Raw genomic sequence first — 17,503 nt, forward strand, 5'->3', positions numbered from 1 at the left:
CATCCATCATAGAGCATAAGCTGTGGCGATGTTAATTGACGAATCTCTCACTCATGTCTTCTATGTGAGCATATTTTAATTGAAGTGACTTTCATGGAAAAGTAGCTGCCACTGAGTATCCCATTAGCAGAATGAAAATGAATGCGTTTGGAATATTCATTTGTCACATGATCGCCGAGTCATTGGGGCTGTGGATGTAGATGTATGGCTGAGAGATATGATGGATGTCCTGTGGATGGCATCACGCCATGTGAATTCGCTTGACTATGAATTATACATCTTTTTATACCATTTCTGAATGCACACACTGTACTATTCCATTCAAGTCATACCGTGTGAGTTTTACAGCAATAGGGTGGTGGAGTTTCTTGGAGAGATTTTGGTTTGGGTTACAGTATATATTGGGGTCATGGGAAGGTGACAGGGTGGTTACTCATTGACAGTGGATAAAATAAAATAAAAACGTATCCTGTGCCCGGGGCGTATGCACACTCATAGTATATGAGAGATTGAATGTAGGCGTCTCGATACGATACGATACGATACAGCTTTATTGTCAGCTTACACTGAAATTCTTTTTGCGTCACATGACGTCACCGTTCAAGGTACAGACAAGACAGATACAATACAATACGAAACGAAAGACATCACAGAGACAAACAAGGAACAAAAAGAACATGTCCAGTGGTTCAACGATTCTGGTTCAAAAGCAGAACAGACTGATGTACAAAAGAGTTCTTTAATCTGTTCTTATACTATGGGACTCTGAACCGCCTCATGGAGGGCAATAGTTGATATTCCTCATTTAGAACATGCAAGGGGTCAGAGGAGATACTCTGTGCCGGTCTAAGCATACTCTTGGTCTGGGCATCTTTAAAGGAATGTAACACCACCTCAACCGGCCTACCAATAATCTTAGCACAGATCTTAATTTGGCTATGCAGTTTGTTCTTATACACTAAAGATAGGCTGTTATACCAGGCCGTGCTACAGCCAGGCCGTGCTCAGAAGTAATGTTGGAGAACCCAGGTGCCCGTTGGACAGAACAGTCACCATTGACGTCCAGTTGTGCAATACCCGTTGTATTAGTCTGTGATGTCAGTACTATGACGTCAGAGAATGATGTCAGCATGCAGACCGACGGCCATGGTGGCGACACTGTTTATTATCAGTGATGTCAGCACGCTCATCTCCAAATTTGGGCATTGTTTCAGCATGCGGCTGTTACAACGCCGGTGACACTGTTTAGTATCAGTGATGTCAGCATGCTCATCTCCAAATTTGGGCATTCTTTCAGCACGCGGCTGTTACCATGGAGGATGTCAGCATGCTGGATCTCCAAATTTGGGCATTGTTTCAGCATGCGGCTGTTACCATGGAGGATGTCAGCATGCTGGATCTCCAAATTTGGGCATTGTTTCAGCACGCGGCTGTTACCATGGAGGATGTCAGCATGCTGGATCTCCAAATTTGGGCATTGTTTCAGCATGCGGCTGTTACAACGGCGGTGACACTGTTTAGTATCAGTGATGTCAGCATGTGCTCATCTCCAAATTTGGGCATTCTTTCAGCACGCGGCTGTTACCATGGAGGATGTCAGCATGCTGGATCTCCAAATTTGGGCATTGTTTCAGCACGCGGCTGTTACCATGGAGGATGTCAGCATGCTGGATCTCCAAATTTGGGCATTGTTTCAGCATGCGGCTGTTACCATGGTGGCGACACTGTTTAGTGTCAGTGATGTTAGCATGCAGAATCTTTTTTTGTTTGTTTTTCATCCGCAGAATGGGCATAAGTGATTTTGTGTAGTCTGTAATAACTAGTTGGTCCATTACGAGTAATGTCTGTCTGTCCGCCGGAACACCATACATGGGCAAAGGACACGGAACACCATATGGGCATAAACGGGTGAAATAGTGCCCACATTTCTGACATCACTGATACCGACGCCTGTACTGCACGACTTGCGTCGCCGCCGTTTGCATGTTGAAACAGTGCCCAAATTTGGAGATGACTGACCGAGATCACTCATACATCTGGGTTCTCTCCAACATTACTCCTTGTCTTGAGACTCCTAAATTCAATCCCTCATATACTGTGCACACCCCCGGCAAGTCTAGTATATATAAACAAAAACACTCATGACAGACATACTTGAACAACCTCTTTCTGTGTCTCTGTTTTGGTTGTCTTCAAGTAAAAGACGGATGGAGAAAGAGATGAGCGGACGACACTTGAAGAGGAACACGCAAGCATGATGGTGTACTGTACTGTACCGTACTGTAGTTGAACTTAGATGTACAGTACAGTAGGTTGACAGATATTGGGGAGAGAGAGATGCGGTGTGACACGCAGGAAAAGGTTGACGGGATCGGGAATCGAACTAGCGGATAAGCTAAGCCGTCCGGGCCATTCTAAACGGCTTTAACATGCTGTAGGCTATGCATGTCTGTCGTGCTTTATTCCCAGTCCCTTTATTAAAACATTTAATAACAAGTTTGCTACATTGTGATTGAATGAGTAACGCATTTTGGCAGGCACTCGTGTATTTCCTGAATATCGATCAGGCGGTGGCGAGAGAGAGGCAAGAGGTGCTCCATCATTACGACGAGGCACACGTGTACACAATCAACCACAATTAACTCTGAACTTTCGATTCTGTTTGAGCTGATTTGGAGCTGGACTGACCCCAGGGGTCCTAAAAGGGGTTCCCCAGCAAAATGAATAATTTCATTATTATTCAAAAGTTAGCTTAGAGCAGTGGTTCTCACAGTGGATTCCAGGGACTCTGTGCGTTCCTTTAAGGAGGTTTCAAATTGACCCATACAACTCTGACAGTGTAAAATTGGAACTGAATGAACCCTAACAGGTCCGTTTGGTTAGATTGTACTCTGTCAGAGTTGAGGGGAGACTTGAAATTTAAAAGGTTTGAGAAAAAAGTAAGTTGCACTCTCTCCACTGTTATCTCCCCACCAGTATAGATACGTGTAGGATTATGTACTTATGGGGTCCCTGCCACAAAATATTTTCAAATGGGGGTCTGAGGCTCAGTGTGTATAGATTTGGAGGACTTTGACATGGAAATACTGAGTATCTCTGGTAGTGTCTGTACCTACATTATGAATTGCGTATGTCTGTGTTATTTTTGTTTTGTTTTTGCATTCTGAATGTGGTGTAAAACATTAAACCAAGTAATTTAACTTTGAGAGTATGTATAAGTACAAATTGCATTAGAGCAATCTGAGCGACAAAATTGATAGGTTTTCACTGTTTTTCCCATCCAGTTCAGTTCTCTCTGTTGTATTTACTGGAACTCATAAAAAGTTGTTTGAAGGCAACACTACTAAGATTTGACAAACCACAGGCACACGGCTAAATCTGATTAATAAGAAATATATATATTTCACATGATTAAAGCTACGAATGTAGCTTTCATCGACAAATCACGAGCTCCTCTGGGAATTTCAATTTCAATAATGACTCAGAGTTTCAGTGTATTTGCCAGGTTGTAGTAGTTGCTAATTATCATGAATGGAGGCGTGCCTTCAGTTTGGCTGTGTACGGCTGTGGGCAAAAACAGTAAAGGCTCTTTATCATAAGCAGGCTACTTGAGCTCCTGAGCTGCCGTAGAGCTACCTCTCTACCTCTCCTTCCAGGTTTATAAATAATACCCCATTTTACACACGCTCATTAACTCTGTTTTTTTGTTTGTTTGTGTTTGCTTTGAGAGCAGTGAACATCAAAATAGAGAACACTGTATTTGTACAGAGAAATGTTCGCCTGCTTTTCGTCTCCACCCAGGCCGGAGGAACTGGGCGCCAGAGCATTTCACCTCGGCCTGCTGTTATAGCGCCACCAGGAGGCCGATTTTTGAAAAACATATATGATAAAAAAAAGAACATAGGTTTGGAAGATCATACCTGAAAATCATAATTCTACACATACAGTATTGTGCCGATTCATGGTTGTTTAGGAAATACAGCGCTAGTCAAACAAATCATAGATTGGGAAAAATGTGCAGATTTACAAACTCAAAATACATTGCAACGGGTTAAGTTGTGAAGTGTTGTGTGGTACCAACCGCTCCAACATTTGACAGAGTGTGTGTGTGTGTGTATGTCTGTCTTTCTGTCTATGTCTGTCTGTATGTATGTACTGTATGTGTAAGAATGTAGTACAGCTTCAACAGCTGCAATACCGCTGGGTGACCTACCTTCAAGTGGCACTGTTGAGCAGCCTAAAGGGCCATTCACACTGAGCACTGTAACTATAACTATAAAAGTATAGTTTGAAAAATCAAGTGGATAGCAGTGTTCAAGATTCAAGAGATTCAAGATTCAATAACTTTATTGCCATGTCAACATAGTTGATAGGAATTTGTCTTGGTTCACTCTCAAACGTAAAACAAAAACAAAAACAAGGAGAGTGCACATATACGAACATCCATAAACACACAAGAGGAGACAACGGGAAACAATCCCCAGCAGCATTTTAAAGTGCTATATACATAAACAGTATATTGCCACATAAGTGCATAACCAGTCAGTGCAAGTTCAGATGTCTAATAGCTATGGGGTAGGTACTGTCTCTAAGCGGGATGTTTTGCTTATAATATAATGCTTCTATATCTCCTGCCTGATGGGAGGAGATTGAGGAGGTAGTGAGCGGGATGAGAGTTGTCTGCTATAATTTTATTTGCCTTCCTAATTATTCTTGTGGATAGGGCTGTCACGATATGACATTTTACATGATGATTAATTGTCACTCAAATAATTGCGATTAACGATTGAATTGTGTTTTTGTTGTTGACAATTACATTTCTGTTTGGCTTTTAGGCTTTGAAGTTGCACATGGCAGGTATGACACATAACTTAAATATTAGGGCTGGGATGCGATTAAAGTTTTTAATCTAATTAATTACAGGCTCTGTGATTAATTAATCGCAATTAATCGCATTTTAATCGCACATCGATATTTGACCTGAGAAGCATTTTTTTTCAAGTAAAACACATTTTGTTGTACGAGTGAATCAACAAGTGAGTTTTTAAAATCTAAATTTCGCATCCACTGCGCCAAGCAAAGCACTCAAGCATCTCAAGCTCAACGCAAGCAAGACTAAGGAGATGGTGGTGGACTTCCGCACCTCCAAGAGAGTCCCCCCGGTGCCAAGCACCATTAACGGTGAGGTGGTTGAGCTCGTGGATAACTACAAATTCCTCGGAGTACACCTGAATAGTTCACTGGACTGGTCGGACCACGCGCAGGCGATTCACAGCAAGGGGAAAAGCAGGCTGTTCCTCCTGAGAAGACTGAGATCGTTTGTGGTGTGCAATAGGATGCTACAGATGTTCTATCAGTCTGTCATGGCAAGTGTCCTCTTTTTTGGTATAACATGCTGGGGTGGCAACAACAGAGCAGGTGACACGTTTAACCTAAACAGACTGGTGAAGAAAGCAGGCTCTGTCGTTGGGTCCTCTCTGCAGGGGGTGGAGGAAGTAACCAGGGTGCGCACTGCGAAGAAGCTAGATTCCATCTTGGAGAACACCTCCCACCCCCTCCATCTAGAGATCACCAGTTACTGGAGTAAGAGAGGAAACGACCGCTTTACCTACCCAGTACGGAGATGTGAGAGATTAGGAAAATCTTTTGTACCGGCTGCCCTTAAGCTGTACAACGAGACACATAACGGACGCTTGAAAAGGTCTCCCTTCCTAACTTAGACTTACGGAACCATTGCTGTATTGACTTTGACCTCTAAGGAACTATTGCTGTTTTGACTTTGACCTCTAAGGACCTTCCAGGAAGAGTGCTCATGTGCGCCTTGCGGTGACACGCTTCCTAGTTTCTTCTTTTTTCGCACTGATTTTTGACACTGCACTATTAGGTTGTTAGTGTTGGTAGTTTCTGAGTATTTTTGCTTTGTATAACAATGACAGTGAGATACTTGTTTCACTAACTAGCATTGACTGCTATGGTCTCTTTTGCAAGACACTTTATGTATATATACTTATATACCAGTAAGACTCCCTAATCGGGAGATAAGCGACCGTAGGTGGCTTATCTCCACAAATAGGGCAAAAATTTGTTTTTCCAAAATCTTCCTGATCCATGTTGATGACATGAGTGTAGACATGCTGTGTAGGGATATTCGTGATTTTAGGGCAAAAACTGTAGGAGCAGTGTCCAAAAATGTGTTTTAAAAATCGGCCTGAAGGTGGCGCTAGAATAGGGCCATGTGAGAAATGAGGGGTGGGGTCTCCGCGTTGCCTTGGCGGACGAATAGGTACCGGCCCCGGCTCTCCCGGACGCTCCTAGCCCGAGTTACGGCATTTTATGTGCGCTGCAGTGGCAGGGGGTCCTCCACTGGGGGCGCCACCACTTTTGCATCCGTTCTGGAGCACCAGGAGTCGGTGGTCCCCGGGAATTCCCCGCGAGCAGCCCCGTTGGGGTGGTCATTTGGTCATTTTTGCACATTTGGTCATTTTTTACATCTGGGGGTCCCCTCCCTGGGGCTCCTTGGAGGTTGTAGTTTGGCAGGCAAGGAGTGTGTGTGTAAAATCTGGCATGGATCGGGTCAACGGGTGCGGAGATATAAGCAGGGAAAAAGTGTGACGTGTGACGTGTGAGCACATTTGGTCATTCTTTACATCTGGGGGTCCCCCAGGGACCTGGGGGTCCCTGGGGCTCTGGGGGTCCTTGGAGGTTGTAGTTTGGCAGTCAAGGAGTGTGTGTGCAAAATTTGGCATGGATGGGGGCAACGGTTGTGGAGATATGAGCAGGGCAAAAGTGTGACGGACTTACTGACTCACGGACTCACTCACAGACAGCCGGTGGAGGTTTTGGTAGTAAATGCGACCTACGGTCGCAATTATTCGCCCCCTCTATTGATGCACCTTCTCTTTATTGGTACTGTACTGCTCTTGTCTTTGTTTTTTTCCCTCTTATCTATCTTTTCTTACGTCTCTGTAACTTTGTAAATAACTGTATACTGCTGTGCTACTTCTGGACAACTGAATTTCCCCCTTGGGATAATAAAGGTATCTATCTATCTATCTATCTATCTATCTATCTATCTACTCTGATCGGCTACTTCTCCCTTTGCGTTTGTTGTCTCTTCTTGGTTGGTGCATTGCTATGATCGGTATGCCCGAAACTGAAGGTTCTGTGGTGCAAAAACTAAGTGCGATTAAAATGAGTTAATTTTTTTAATCGCGTTAATTTTCTTTAATTAATTAATCGCAATTAATCCGTTAAAGTCCCAGCCTTATTAAATATACAAAGAAATTACTGACATATTTATCAACTTTCTACTTAAAAAATAACATTGATAGTGGAAATAGACAATCTACAAGCTCACAACGCGTCGCGATGCGTACTACCCTCTATTGTTGAGTCTTGTCCTGGGATGTTGTGTGACCAAACCAGACAGTTTTTGAGTTGGCGCAGGAAATAGAGCTGCTGATGGGATTTTCTGATCTTTAGACTGGTGTTGAGATCCCATGTAAGGGATTCATGGATGGTGGTCCCGAGGATGGATGGTGTTCACCAGGGACATTTTAAAAATGATTTAAATGAGTGAAAACAGCCGATCTACAAGCACACAACGCCTCGCGGTGGGAGGCGTTGTGTGCTTGTAGATCTGCTGTTTTCACTACTTTTGTGTGATGGCCTTGTATGATGAAGCAGGGCTTTGCTTTGAGAAAAAATCTACAAATTTGAAACTTGGAGATACAAGGTTTCTGCCCGACAATGACGATTTACTTTGTTGGCCGCACAGCCCCCAAAATGGAACGAAGGCCGACATTTTATTTTTAATTTTTTCCTAATGGCCGGCCTGGACCGGCCGGAATGAACCGGCCGTTCGGGAGTTGTCCCGCTTTTCCCAATGGCCAGCACGTCCCTGGATGGTGTTCACACTGACTATGAATGAAATACAGTGGTGAACAATATAGTTTGTTGCGACCGTCAGGGAGCAGTTTACTATGAAAACCTCCACCGGCCGTCCGTCCGTCCGTCACACGTCACACGTCACACCTTTGCCCTGCTCATATCTCCGCATCAGTATGACATCACCACACATGTGTACACAAACCTTTGTGTACGTTGCTGTGGCAACAGTCTGTTGTTGCTGGTCTGTTAGTGTACGTTAGCAACCACCTTAGCAACCATGGTTTTACCCTAGCAACCAACTGTTTACCCTAGCAACCAACTGTTTACCATAGCAACCATGTTTTTTTACCCTAGCAACCAACTGTTTACCATAGCAACCAGATACGCAGAGCAGGGATCTCCATATATGGGCATAAACAGGTGACATCACACTGATGTCAGATACTCAGAGCAGGGATTTCTCCATAATATATGGGCATAAAAGGGATTCTGTTAGGGATCTCCATATATGGGCATAAAAGGGATTCTGTTAGGGATCTCCATGTATGGGCATACAAGGGATTCTGTTAGGGATCTCCATATTATGGGCATAAAAGGGATTCTGTTAGGGATCTCCATATATGGGCATAAAAGGGATTCTGTTAGGGATCTCCATATATGGGCATAAAAGGGATTCTGTTAGGGATCTCCATATATGGGCATAAAAGGGATTCTGTTAGCTGTTAGTGATCTCCATATATGGGCATAAAAGGGATTATGTTAGCTGTTAGTGATCTCCACATATGGGCATAAAAGGGATGCTGTTAGGGATCTCCATATATGGGCATAAAAGGGATTCTGTTAGGGATCTCCATATATGGGCATGAAAGGGATTCTGTTAGGGATCTCCATATATGGGCATAAAAGGGATTGTATCCCAGATGATGCCCTGTTAGGAGATCCACACTAACAGAATCCATATATGGTCCTACCGACAGCTGCTATAAGCCAACCCTGGCGATAAGGTCTGAGTCGAAGAAATGCTTCTTTCCTGGCAAGAATTGCCCCTTTATACTGTAGGGCTCGTTTGTGTATTGTATGACATCATGCCACATCATCGGCTGAGGACTGTGTGATGTCATCATATCTCCATATATGGAGACATAAGTTGCTCATGCCCAAATATGGGCTGGTGAGGTCAGACTTAGTGTGATGCGTAGGTTATCTCCATATATGGAGATTCAACTTCAATGAGTAACCATGGCAAACTGTCAACTGCCCGTATGTCTTGATAATTGGTAAAACAAACTTTTGGCCTATTTGTGGAGATAAGCGACCAACGGTCGCTTATCTCCCGATTAGGGAGTCTTACTGGTTATCTTTATAGTTGGTGTACCCGGTGTGCGCTTAGGGCACCACTCACTCCCATTTTCTTTGGTTGTGGAATGTGGAGGGAAGTACAGACCGCTAGCTGGGCCCTGGGGGACCATGGTCAACGAAAAAGTGGTTCATGAATGTATTAATGTGTTTAACGGATGTATATACCATATGAAACTGTCCGGTCCTTAAGAATAGGTGCATGGCTATAAAATGTAATGTAAAATTCTTAGGCACAGTGAAGCAACAGAATAATGCAATTCCACATTTTTCACTTTCAGACCACATTTTGTGTAACATGAGCCGAAGACTTGTTTGCAAGTGACTGTCGATGCAGTGAAGATAATGGAATTCAGTTCCATTATTCAATATTGTAATTCTATTACAGAGAGAAGTATTGTCAAGCTATTTCCATGGCATACAGGCATGTTCAATTTTCACTTCAAATTTCTTATTACATGTTGGTCTAAATGCTAGTGTCTCAGTCTGACTTTAAGCGTGCATCCAGCATATCGTCGTTGTCGGGTGGAAACCTTGTATGTCCAAAACCGTTCGTTTTGTATTTATCATTTTAAAAATGATTTAAACTAGTGAAAACAGCCGATCTACAAGCACACAACGCCTCGCACCGCGAGGCGTTGTGTGCTTGTAGATCTGCTGTTGTCATTACTTTTGTGTGACGGCCTTGTATGATGAAGCAGGGCTTTGCTTTGCGAAAAACTTACAAATTTGAAACTTGGAGATACGAGGTTTCTGCCCGACAGTGACGATATCTAAGAGTCAGTTAAAGGCGGCTGGGTTGGCCACACATGTCACAATCCTATCATAATTACACAGCCATGCCCATTCATATACTCCCAGTGTGACCCATTTTATCACAAAGAACCTTTCATCGAAAAACGTCAGAGAAACAAATGCAAAACAGAGGGCAGACGGCTGACGTGGAAATTATACAGATTTCCACATCAACGCGGGGATGACAGGAGCATACGAATGTGGATGTCATCTGGTGAATTTCAGAGGTGCAAAGTAACTATGTACTACTAGTACATTTACTCGAGTACGATTTTACTTTACTGGAGTATTTCCAGTGTTCTGTTCTTTTGCTTCTGCTCCACTACATCTCAGAGGAAAATATTGTACTTTTACTCCACTACATTTATTTGAAAGCTTTAGTTGCTAGTTACTTTGGAGGTTTTGATTATCTTTGCAAAACATAATATAAACCATAATATGAACCTGCCCTATATAATTTCTACAAGCTCGTGACACGTCGCGTGGCAACGCGTTGTGAGCTTGTGGATCCAAAAACCTGAAAACGTGTGAGCTTGTAGATCTGAAAACGCGTAATGGGACATTCTGCATAACGGTAACTTTTGATACTTTATGTATAATATAATTCAGTTTATCAACTAGAGGGTTGGGACCCAGCAAGTCCAGTCCTACAAGTATCTTGGTGTCCACTTGGACAGTGGCGTCAGTTCAGAAAAAGCTAAGGTATGGCAACATGACTGGTGTCTTAAGACACCAGTCACCGATGACTGGTGTCATGTTGGACACCAGTCATGTTGAATAGCAAGCTGAACACAGATTCTGTGTTCAAGAAAGCTCAGTCTCGACTCTTTCATTTGAGGAAGCTCAGATCTTTCGATATCAATAGGTCACTTCTTCATGTTTTCTACCAAGGTATCCTTGCTAGTGTCTCTGCTTGGGGGGGGGGGCAGCATCACAGCCATTGACATTATCTGCGTGGTCAGCACCTCACCAACTTAGGTGTGCGCTCCTCCTTTTGTGCTTACTTGATAGGGATTTTCAGATGGGTGGCCGTGGCCAAAATACATATTAATCTGGGGGCCCTTTACATGAAAGAGTTTGAGAAACACTGAATAGCGGTTCCAAACTTTATGGACTGCATATCGTCAATGTCGGGGAGAAACTTATCTCCAAGTTTCACATTTGTACATTTTTTCACCAAGTAAAGCCCTGCTTCATCACACAAGGCCACCCACAAAAGTAGTGAAAACAGCAGATCTATACAAGCACACAACGCCTCGCACCGCGAGGCGTTGTGTGCTTGTAGATCGGCTGTTTTCACTAGTTTGAATCATTTTTAAAAGGATAAATGCAAAGCGAACGGTTTTGGACATACAAGGTTTTCACCCGACAACGACGATATACATTTCCAAATGTCATAAACCAGAACAGAACTACTGATCTAAAGTCAATCCTCTTGTGTTCCACACGATGCATCTGATCATTCTCCACATGTTTGTTTGCCTTCCAGAGAAGGCCATCCTGAACTTCGGGAACGGGACAGATGTGAAGACGGGCGCCGGTCAGCCAGCCGTGCCCGGCCCCAGCAGCCCGGCTTCAGACAACCACATCCCACACCTGGCTGTGGCCACCACCACCACCAGCCCTGGCGTCACCATGGAGACGGAGCAGAACATCCTGAGAGCACAGATACCCACACAGGTGAGCAGGAGCGTCACAAGGGGGGGGAGTGGGACTGAGTTCCTAGGGCCCCAAGGTGGAGGGGCCTTAATTATTTTATACTTTAGCTGTTGAAAAATAGCAGATATACAAGCTTGTAGATCTGCTATTTTTGAAAAGTCATGAAAATGTGTGCAAATCTTTGAATATATGTATTTTTTTTAAGCAAACTTTTGTAACTCAGATTTTGATTCTGGAGGGGTCCCTGGAACTAGATATTTTGAGATGAGGATCCGTGGCCAAATACATATCATTTTGGGGTCCTTCACATGAAAAGGTTTGAGCACCAAAGAGAAACATAGGTTTAAAAAAAAAAAGAAGGATTTGAAATATTCAAACATTCAGACTTTTTTTCATGATTTTTCAAAAATTGCAGATCTTCAAGCTTGTATATCTGCTTGTACTGTATATCTGCTATTTTTCAATAGTTAAAGCACAAAATAATGAAGAACATTCATGGGGGGCCCGCAGTGAATCCTTGTACCCAGGGCCCAGAATTTGGTGTGACACCCCGGCAGGTGAGGCTGGCAGAGACACGGCTACAACAACAACAACAACAACAACCTTGACACATGTACAGCTGTGCCCTTGTGCTGTACTGCATGTCTCAGTGTGACATTCGGTGAACCTGCAAGCCGTCACAGAGGAGACATTGTTCCTGTGTTTCGTCAAGCCTGCTGCAAGGGCTGGACAATCTCAGGTGCTGTACAGGAGTAGGTGCAGTGGTGGAAACAGTACTCAAATGTCGATTCTGCAATATAGAGATACCCGGTTACAAGTAAGAGTCCTGGAATTTAAAATGTACTTGAGTAAAAGTACAAAAGTATTGGTATCAGAATGTACTTAAAGTACCAAAAGTAAAAGTAGCCTACAAAGAGTCCCATTTCAAGTTTTCAAATGTACCGTATAAAAATCTTTTGAAAATAGCAGATTGCTTGTAGATCGTCTATTTTCAAATGGCCGAAATGTATGTGGCTGATGTGGTTATTATGTTTTGTAATAATAATCAAAATCTATATAGTAACTAGTAACTCACGTTTGCAAATAATTGTAGTGGAGGACAACGCGCTCATTAAAATATATTGTTTAGATAGAAAACGAATACTTTCCAGTGATGTTACTAGGTTTTCAAAGTAATGGGTCCCGGGACCCACAGGTGGTCATTCAAATGGGTCCCAGAAAGGTTTTATGAGTCCCCAATAAAATGTTTTCGGGCGCTGTGAGCTTGTAGATCGGCTATTTTCAAAATGTTTGCCTATTTCTTATATTTATTTTACAATTTGGCTAATGTTTGAACTTAGAACTAGGATTTCTAAATACACTAGGCTACAGACACCCATTTAATTATATATAATATATATATAATATATATATATATTTAATATATTATAATTTATATTATAAAATCCATGTTAAAATACTAGAGTACAAATGGAACGGGTCCATTTGGTTCTATTTGTTCACTGAGTTACAGACCCATAAAGTTCTATTTGGTTCCAAAAGGGACCCCAGGACCATGACGTGAATGCGTCTCTAGGCAACGTGAAGGCGTGAAAGACGCGGAACGCGTAGGTAATGATGTCTCTGACTTTCTGTGACTGACCCTGTTTGGCACCGTTGATATTTCAGTAAATGCTGTTCCATTTTCAGCACTCGCAACCGGAAAAGAAAAGTAGCGAGTGCTGCCTAGTCAATCCATTGCAATGTTTCATTTGCATACATAGTGTAATGTCCATATAGTGCTTAGAGTAGCCTACATAACACTCACCACGCAATATTTACATATTTATATTTATTTAAATATTCATACAGAGTAACATCCGTGGGGGTAAAGTGCCTGCGCACCACCGCAGAGTCTTTGAATGAACCTTGATGTATCCGGCTTGGCTGAGTGTCTAAAAATGAACACGACTGGACGTGGGGAGGGTTGTCCTCATGTGTGGGGTCTCCTCACTGGCAGGTGAGCCAGCAGGGTACAAACAGCAGTGTACACAATGTGTCATAGACATAGGGAGCAATGAATTGGATTAACAAATTCTCTGCTGTAATTTTAAAAGATTTTTGGACAAACCTTCAAGGGGGCCGTTGTAGCTCTACCATGAGGCCAATGTGGATGGGTGGAGAGTCTTCCTCTGCCCACTGTGAGTGTGCCTTCATGATCTGTGCCATTTTGTGCAAAGCTGGTCACTCCTGCAAAATTTGGAAGCTAACCTATAGCCGATCAGAATGGAATATGATACATCTGACAGATACGTCTTATTCACAGGACTATTGAGACTTCACATAGTCTCCTTTTATTGACTCAACTTTCACAAATGGAAGAAAAAAAACAATTTTCAAAGCTTCACAAGTCCTGCCATTGGCAAGACAGTAGATCTTCAGGGATCTGGTAGAACATTAATAGGGACCAAGGAGGGCATTTGTAAAGGTGTTGTTATGTAAATGCTGTTCAGATTCTTATTTCCAATGAAAAGAGGCGTTGAAAAGTGCCTTTTGTTTTCAGTAACGAAAGAGAAGAATGAGCAAGGCTAAACAGTGAAAAGAACCTTGGAAAACAAGTGTTTCCAGAAACAAATGCATGGAAAAGTACATGAAACGCTGAAGATTTGAAACGGCACATCTGTATGTAGCAATCACTCCCACCTGGCACGATATGTACTGTAGATTAAAATGAACACTCAATAATGTTTTCACCACTACTACACTGCTGTACAATTCATGTAACAGCTACAGTGAGCTTGTGCACAGTAGCGAGAAAGGCTTATTTACCATCCATCTTTGTGACTGATCTACTAAAAGCAGCCTGGACAAGTAAATTAACAACAGTTAAGTTCACGCTCCTGTTCTTTTCTCAGCACGGCGCTGTTCCTCTCAACACTCCGTTAGGCAGAGCAGGAGAACCAGTTTGTTTTCAGCTCTGTCTGGTGATGCACTGCCGCCTTAATGGGCAGAGACCAGACCAGTGCATGACGAGCCACAAAGAGAAGACGGCCCTACCGCGAGGAGCAGGGTGACAGCGGCTAGGGAGACTCGCTCGGTGTTGTCACAGGCAGGGACGTGCTGGCCATTGGGAAAAGCGGGACAACTCCCGAACGGCCGGTTCATTCCCGGTCTGGTCCAGGCCGGCCGTTAGGAAAAAAATTAAAATAAAATGTCGGCCTTCGTTCCATTTTGGGGGCTGGGTGGCCAACAAAGTAAATCGTCACTGTTGGGCAGAAACCTCGTATCTCCGAGTTTCAAATGTGTACATTTTTTCGCAAAGCAAAACCCTGCTTCATCATACAAGGCCGTCGCACAAAAGTAGTGAAAACAGCAGATCTACAAGCACACAACGCCTCGCGGTGCGAGGCGTTGTGTGCTTGTAGATCGGCTGTTTTCACTTTGAATTTAACTAATTTTTTAAATGATAAATACAAAACAAACGGTTTTGGACATACAAGGTTTCCACCCGACAACGACGAAATATAACTCATGTAATTGGCCCACTGGCTTGTCACTTGTCATGATCTGAAATGGCAAATCTTTGAGTAGCAGCAGCAGCGCTATAGAGAGAGATCTCTCTATAGCGCGCAATGAGGGCCTCTCCAACTCTTTTTCCCGGGCTGAATCAGGGGCCCAGCACATCCCTGAGTGTTGTCACAGGCTTCTCCCACTGTGAACGATTATAGCCCCACCGCCGGCGAACACCAGGCACGTCTGTGGGACAAAGAGATAGGGAAGATAGGAAGACACAGGTGCAGAGCAGCCTGAGGGGGAGTGGGAGAGAAAGAGAGAGAGAGAGCAAAGAATTGGAGGGTGCAGTAAGAAGTTGACGAGTGTGGACTCCATGTCTGTGGGGGCGAGAGCTTTTTAGCAGTAAACTTTTCAGAGTGAAGGATGGACAGAGACGGAGGCCGGCTGGGGACAGAATTTGCACTTGAAGCCAAGGTAATTGAAAACCTTCTTTGTGCATATTCGCGGCGGTGAAAAGGCGTCCCTCGCTTGTGAAATTGCGTCTGGGCTGATAAGTGACAGTGTCCTCACCGGCGGAGCTCATCTTATTTCCGAGGTCAGATATGGGAAATTCAGTCTTTATCTCCGTGCGGGTGCTGCTCACAAAGCCGTCTGTGGGGGCCAGGGCTATATCCTCCGCTGCTCATATTTTAAATGATGGCTTCCTGCTATGAGTCAAACCCCTTTAAACCCGTTTAGAACGGGTACACATTATAGTGTATTATTATTTTATGCTTTAACTATTGAAAAACAGCAGATATAGATCTATAGATCTGCTATTTTTGAAAAATTGTGAAAATTAGAATTTTGACACGATTCTATAAGTGTCTTTTGAATCCTTCTAAGGTTTTTTGAAAAACCTATGTTTCTATGTCAGCAATCTGGCCAGCCATCGTCAAAGAAAAGGTCCTTTTCACTTAACTGGAGCTCAGTTAGGGTTAAGGTTAGTTACTATGTCATTGGTTCTCAAACATTTTCATGTCAAGGACCCCCAAACTGATATTTATTTGGCCACGGACCCCCATCTCAAAATATCTAGTTCCAGGGACCCCCCCTGAAGCAAAATATGAGTTACAAATGTTCGCTTTAAAAATACATATATTCAAAGATTTGCACACTTTTTCAAAAATAGCAGATCTACAAGCTCGCAGCGCGGCACTCGGTGCCGCGCTGCGAGCTTGTAGATCTGCTATTTTTTCAATAGTTAAAGCATTCAATAATTCTAAGCCTAAATGGGTTAATGAGTGTGTTTGCAAGAACGCAAAACAAAACCGACGCATGTCTGCGTGTGTCTTCTGGTTCCTTCTGAGTCCGTGTGTACGTCTGCGCTTTCTCCCGCAGGTCAACGAGAACGATAGACTGTGGGGCGACGAGGAAGACTCCACTCTTCCCTCCCCGGGCTTGTCGGACGGCGCCGCCGCGCCCCTGCGTCTCTCCGGCGCCCTGGGCTGGGCCCTGCACGCCCTCTTCCTGCTACTGATGCTGGCCTGCCAGTGAGCAGGCCCTCCTCGCCACCCGGGGCCTCCATTGACAAAGCCTACAGACCTGGGGAGGGCCGGGTTGGAGGGAGGGAGGGAGAGCCGTTTGTATTTTGATGAAAACAGGGAGAGACGAGGAAGGGTTCAATCTGTCTGCTCTAACCCTCTCCCCCCAAACCCCTGCCCCTCTTTCCCCTACTTTCACAACTCACAGTTATCTCCTTTTCTTTGTGAATTTTTGACTCACCGTGGATGTATTGTAAGCCCGTGGAAGCCCGTTGGAAGTTGACAAGAGAGGCTGCGTTTGCGTTACCAGGGGAATTATTTTACCAGGAAACTCAGAGAATTCCAATTTCCCCACTTCTGGCCCTGAAGAAGAGAAAATAAAGAACCCTATACACTCACACTTGCACAAACGCGCGCGCACACACACGAACATGCACACACGCACTTGCGCACACACACGCACACACGCACGCACGCACACACACACGCGCACACACACACGCACACACACACACACACACGCAGACTTTATGTAAACACAAGACATTGTCCATCCTGAAAACAGGCCTGTCTTTGAAGTACAGCGAAAGGGACCATGGGATTTTGTTGGAAGGTGTACAGACAGATAGAGAGAGAGAGAGAGAAGAGTGTTATTTTGTACTGATGATGCAGTGAGGTGAAACTCCCCCCCCCCAAAAAAAAAGACCTGGATTTTCTTTTCTTTTTTTCTTTTTGTCCTAGAACATTCCTTGATGTAAAAAAAAACAAATAAAAAATAAATAAAAAGG

At 43.7% G+C, this 17,503-nt stretch overlaps 1 protein-coding gene across 1 annotated transcript in view; it reads left to right on the forward strand.

The window, feature by feature from the left end:
- The window catches only part of gfra4a (GDNF family receptor alpha 4a), a gene marked incomplete at both ends in the record, with an annotated part of 278,845 nt that extends 262,117 nt beyond the window's left edge, over positions 1-16,728 (forward strand). Inside the window, 2 exons of the mRNA XM_080751113.1 lie at positions 11,531-11,721; positions 16,573-16,728. Coding sequence (XP_080607239.1) covers positions 11,531-11,721; positions 16,573-16,728 — 347 coding nt within the window. The remainder of the gene's footprint in view (positions 1-11,530; positions 11,722-16,572) is intronic.
- Positions 16,729-17,503: the final 775 nt, after the last annotated feature.

The sequence above is a fragment of the Nannobrachium achirus genome (assembly GCF_963921795.1).
Source record: "Nannobrachium achirus genome assembly, chromosome: 20".
Classification (NCBI taxonomy): domain Eukaryota; kingdom Metazoa; phylum Chordata; class Actinopteri; order Myctophiformes; family Myctophidae; genus Nannobrachium; species Nannobrachium achirus.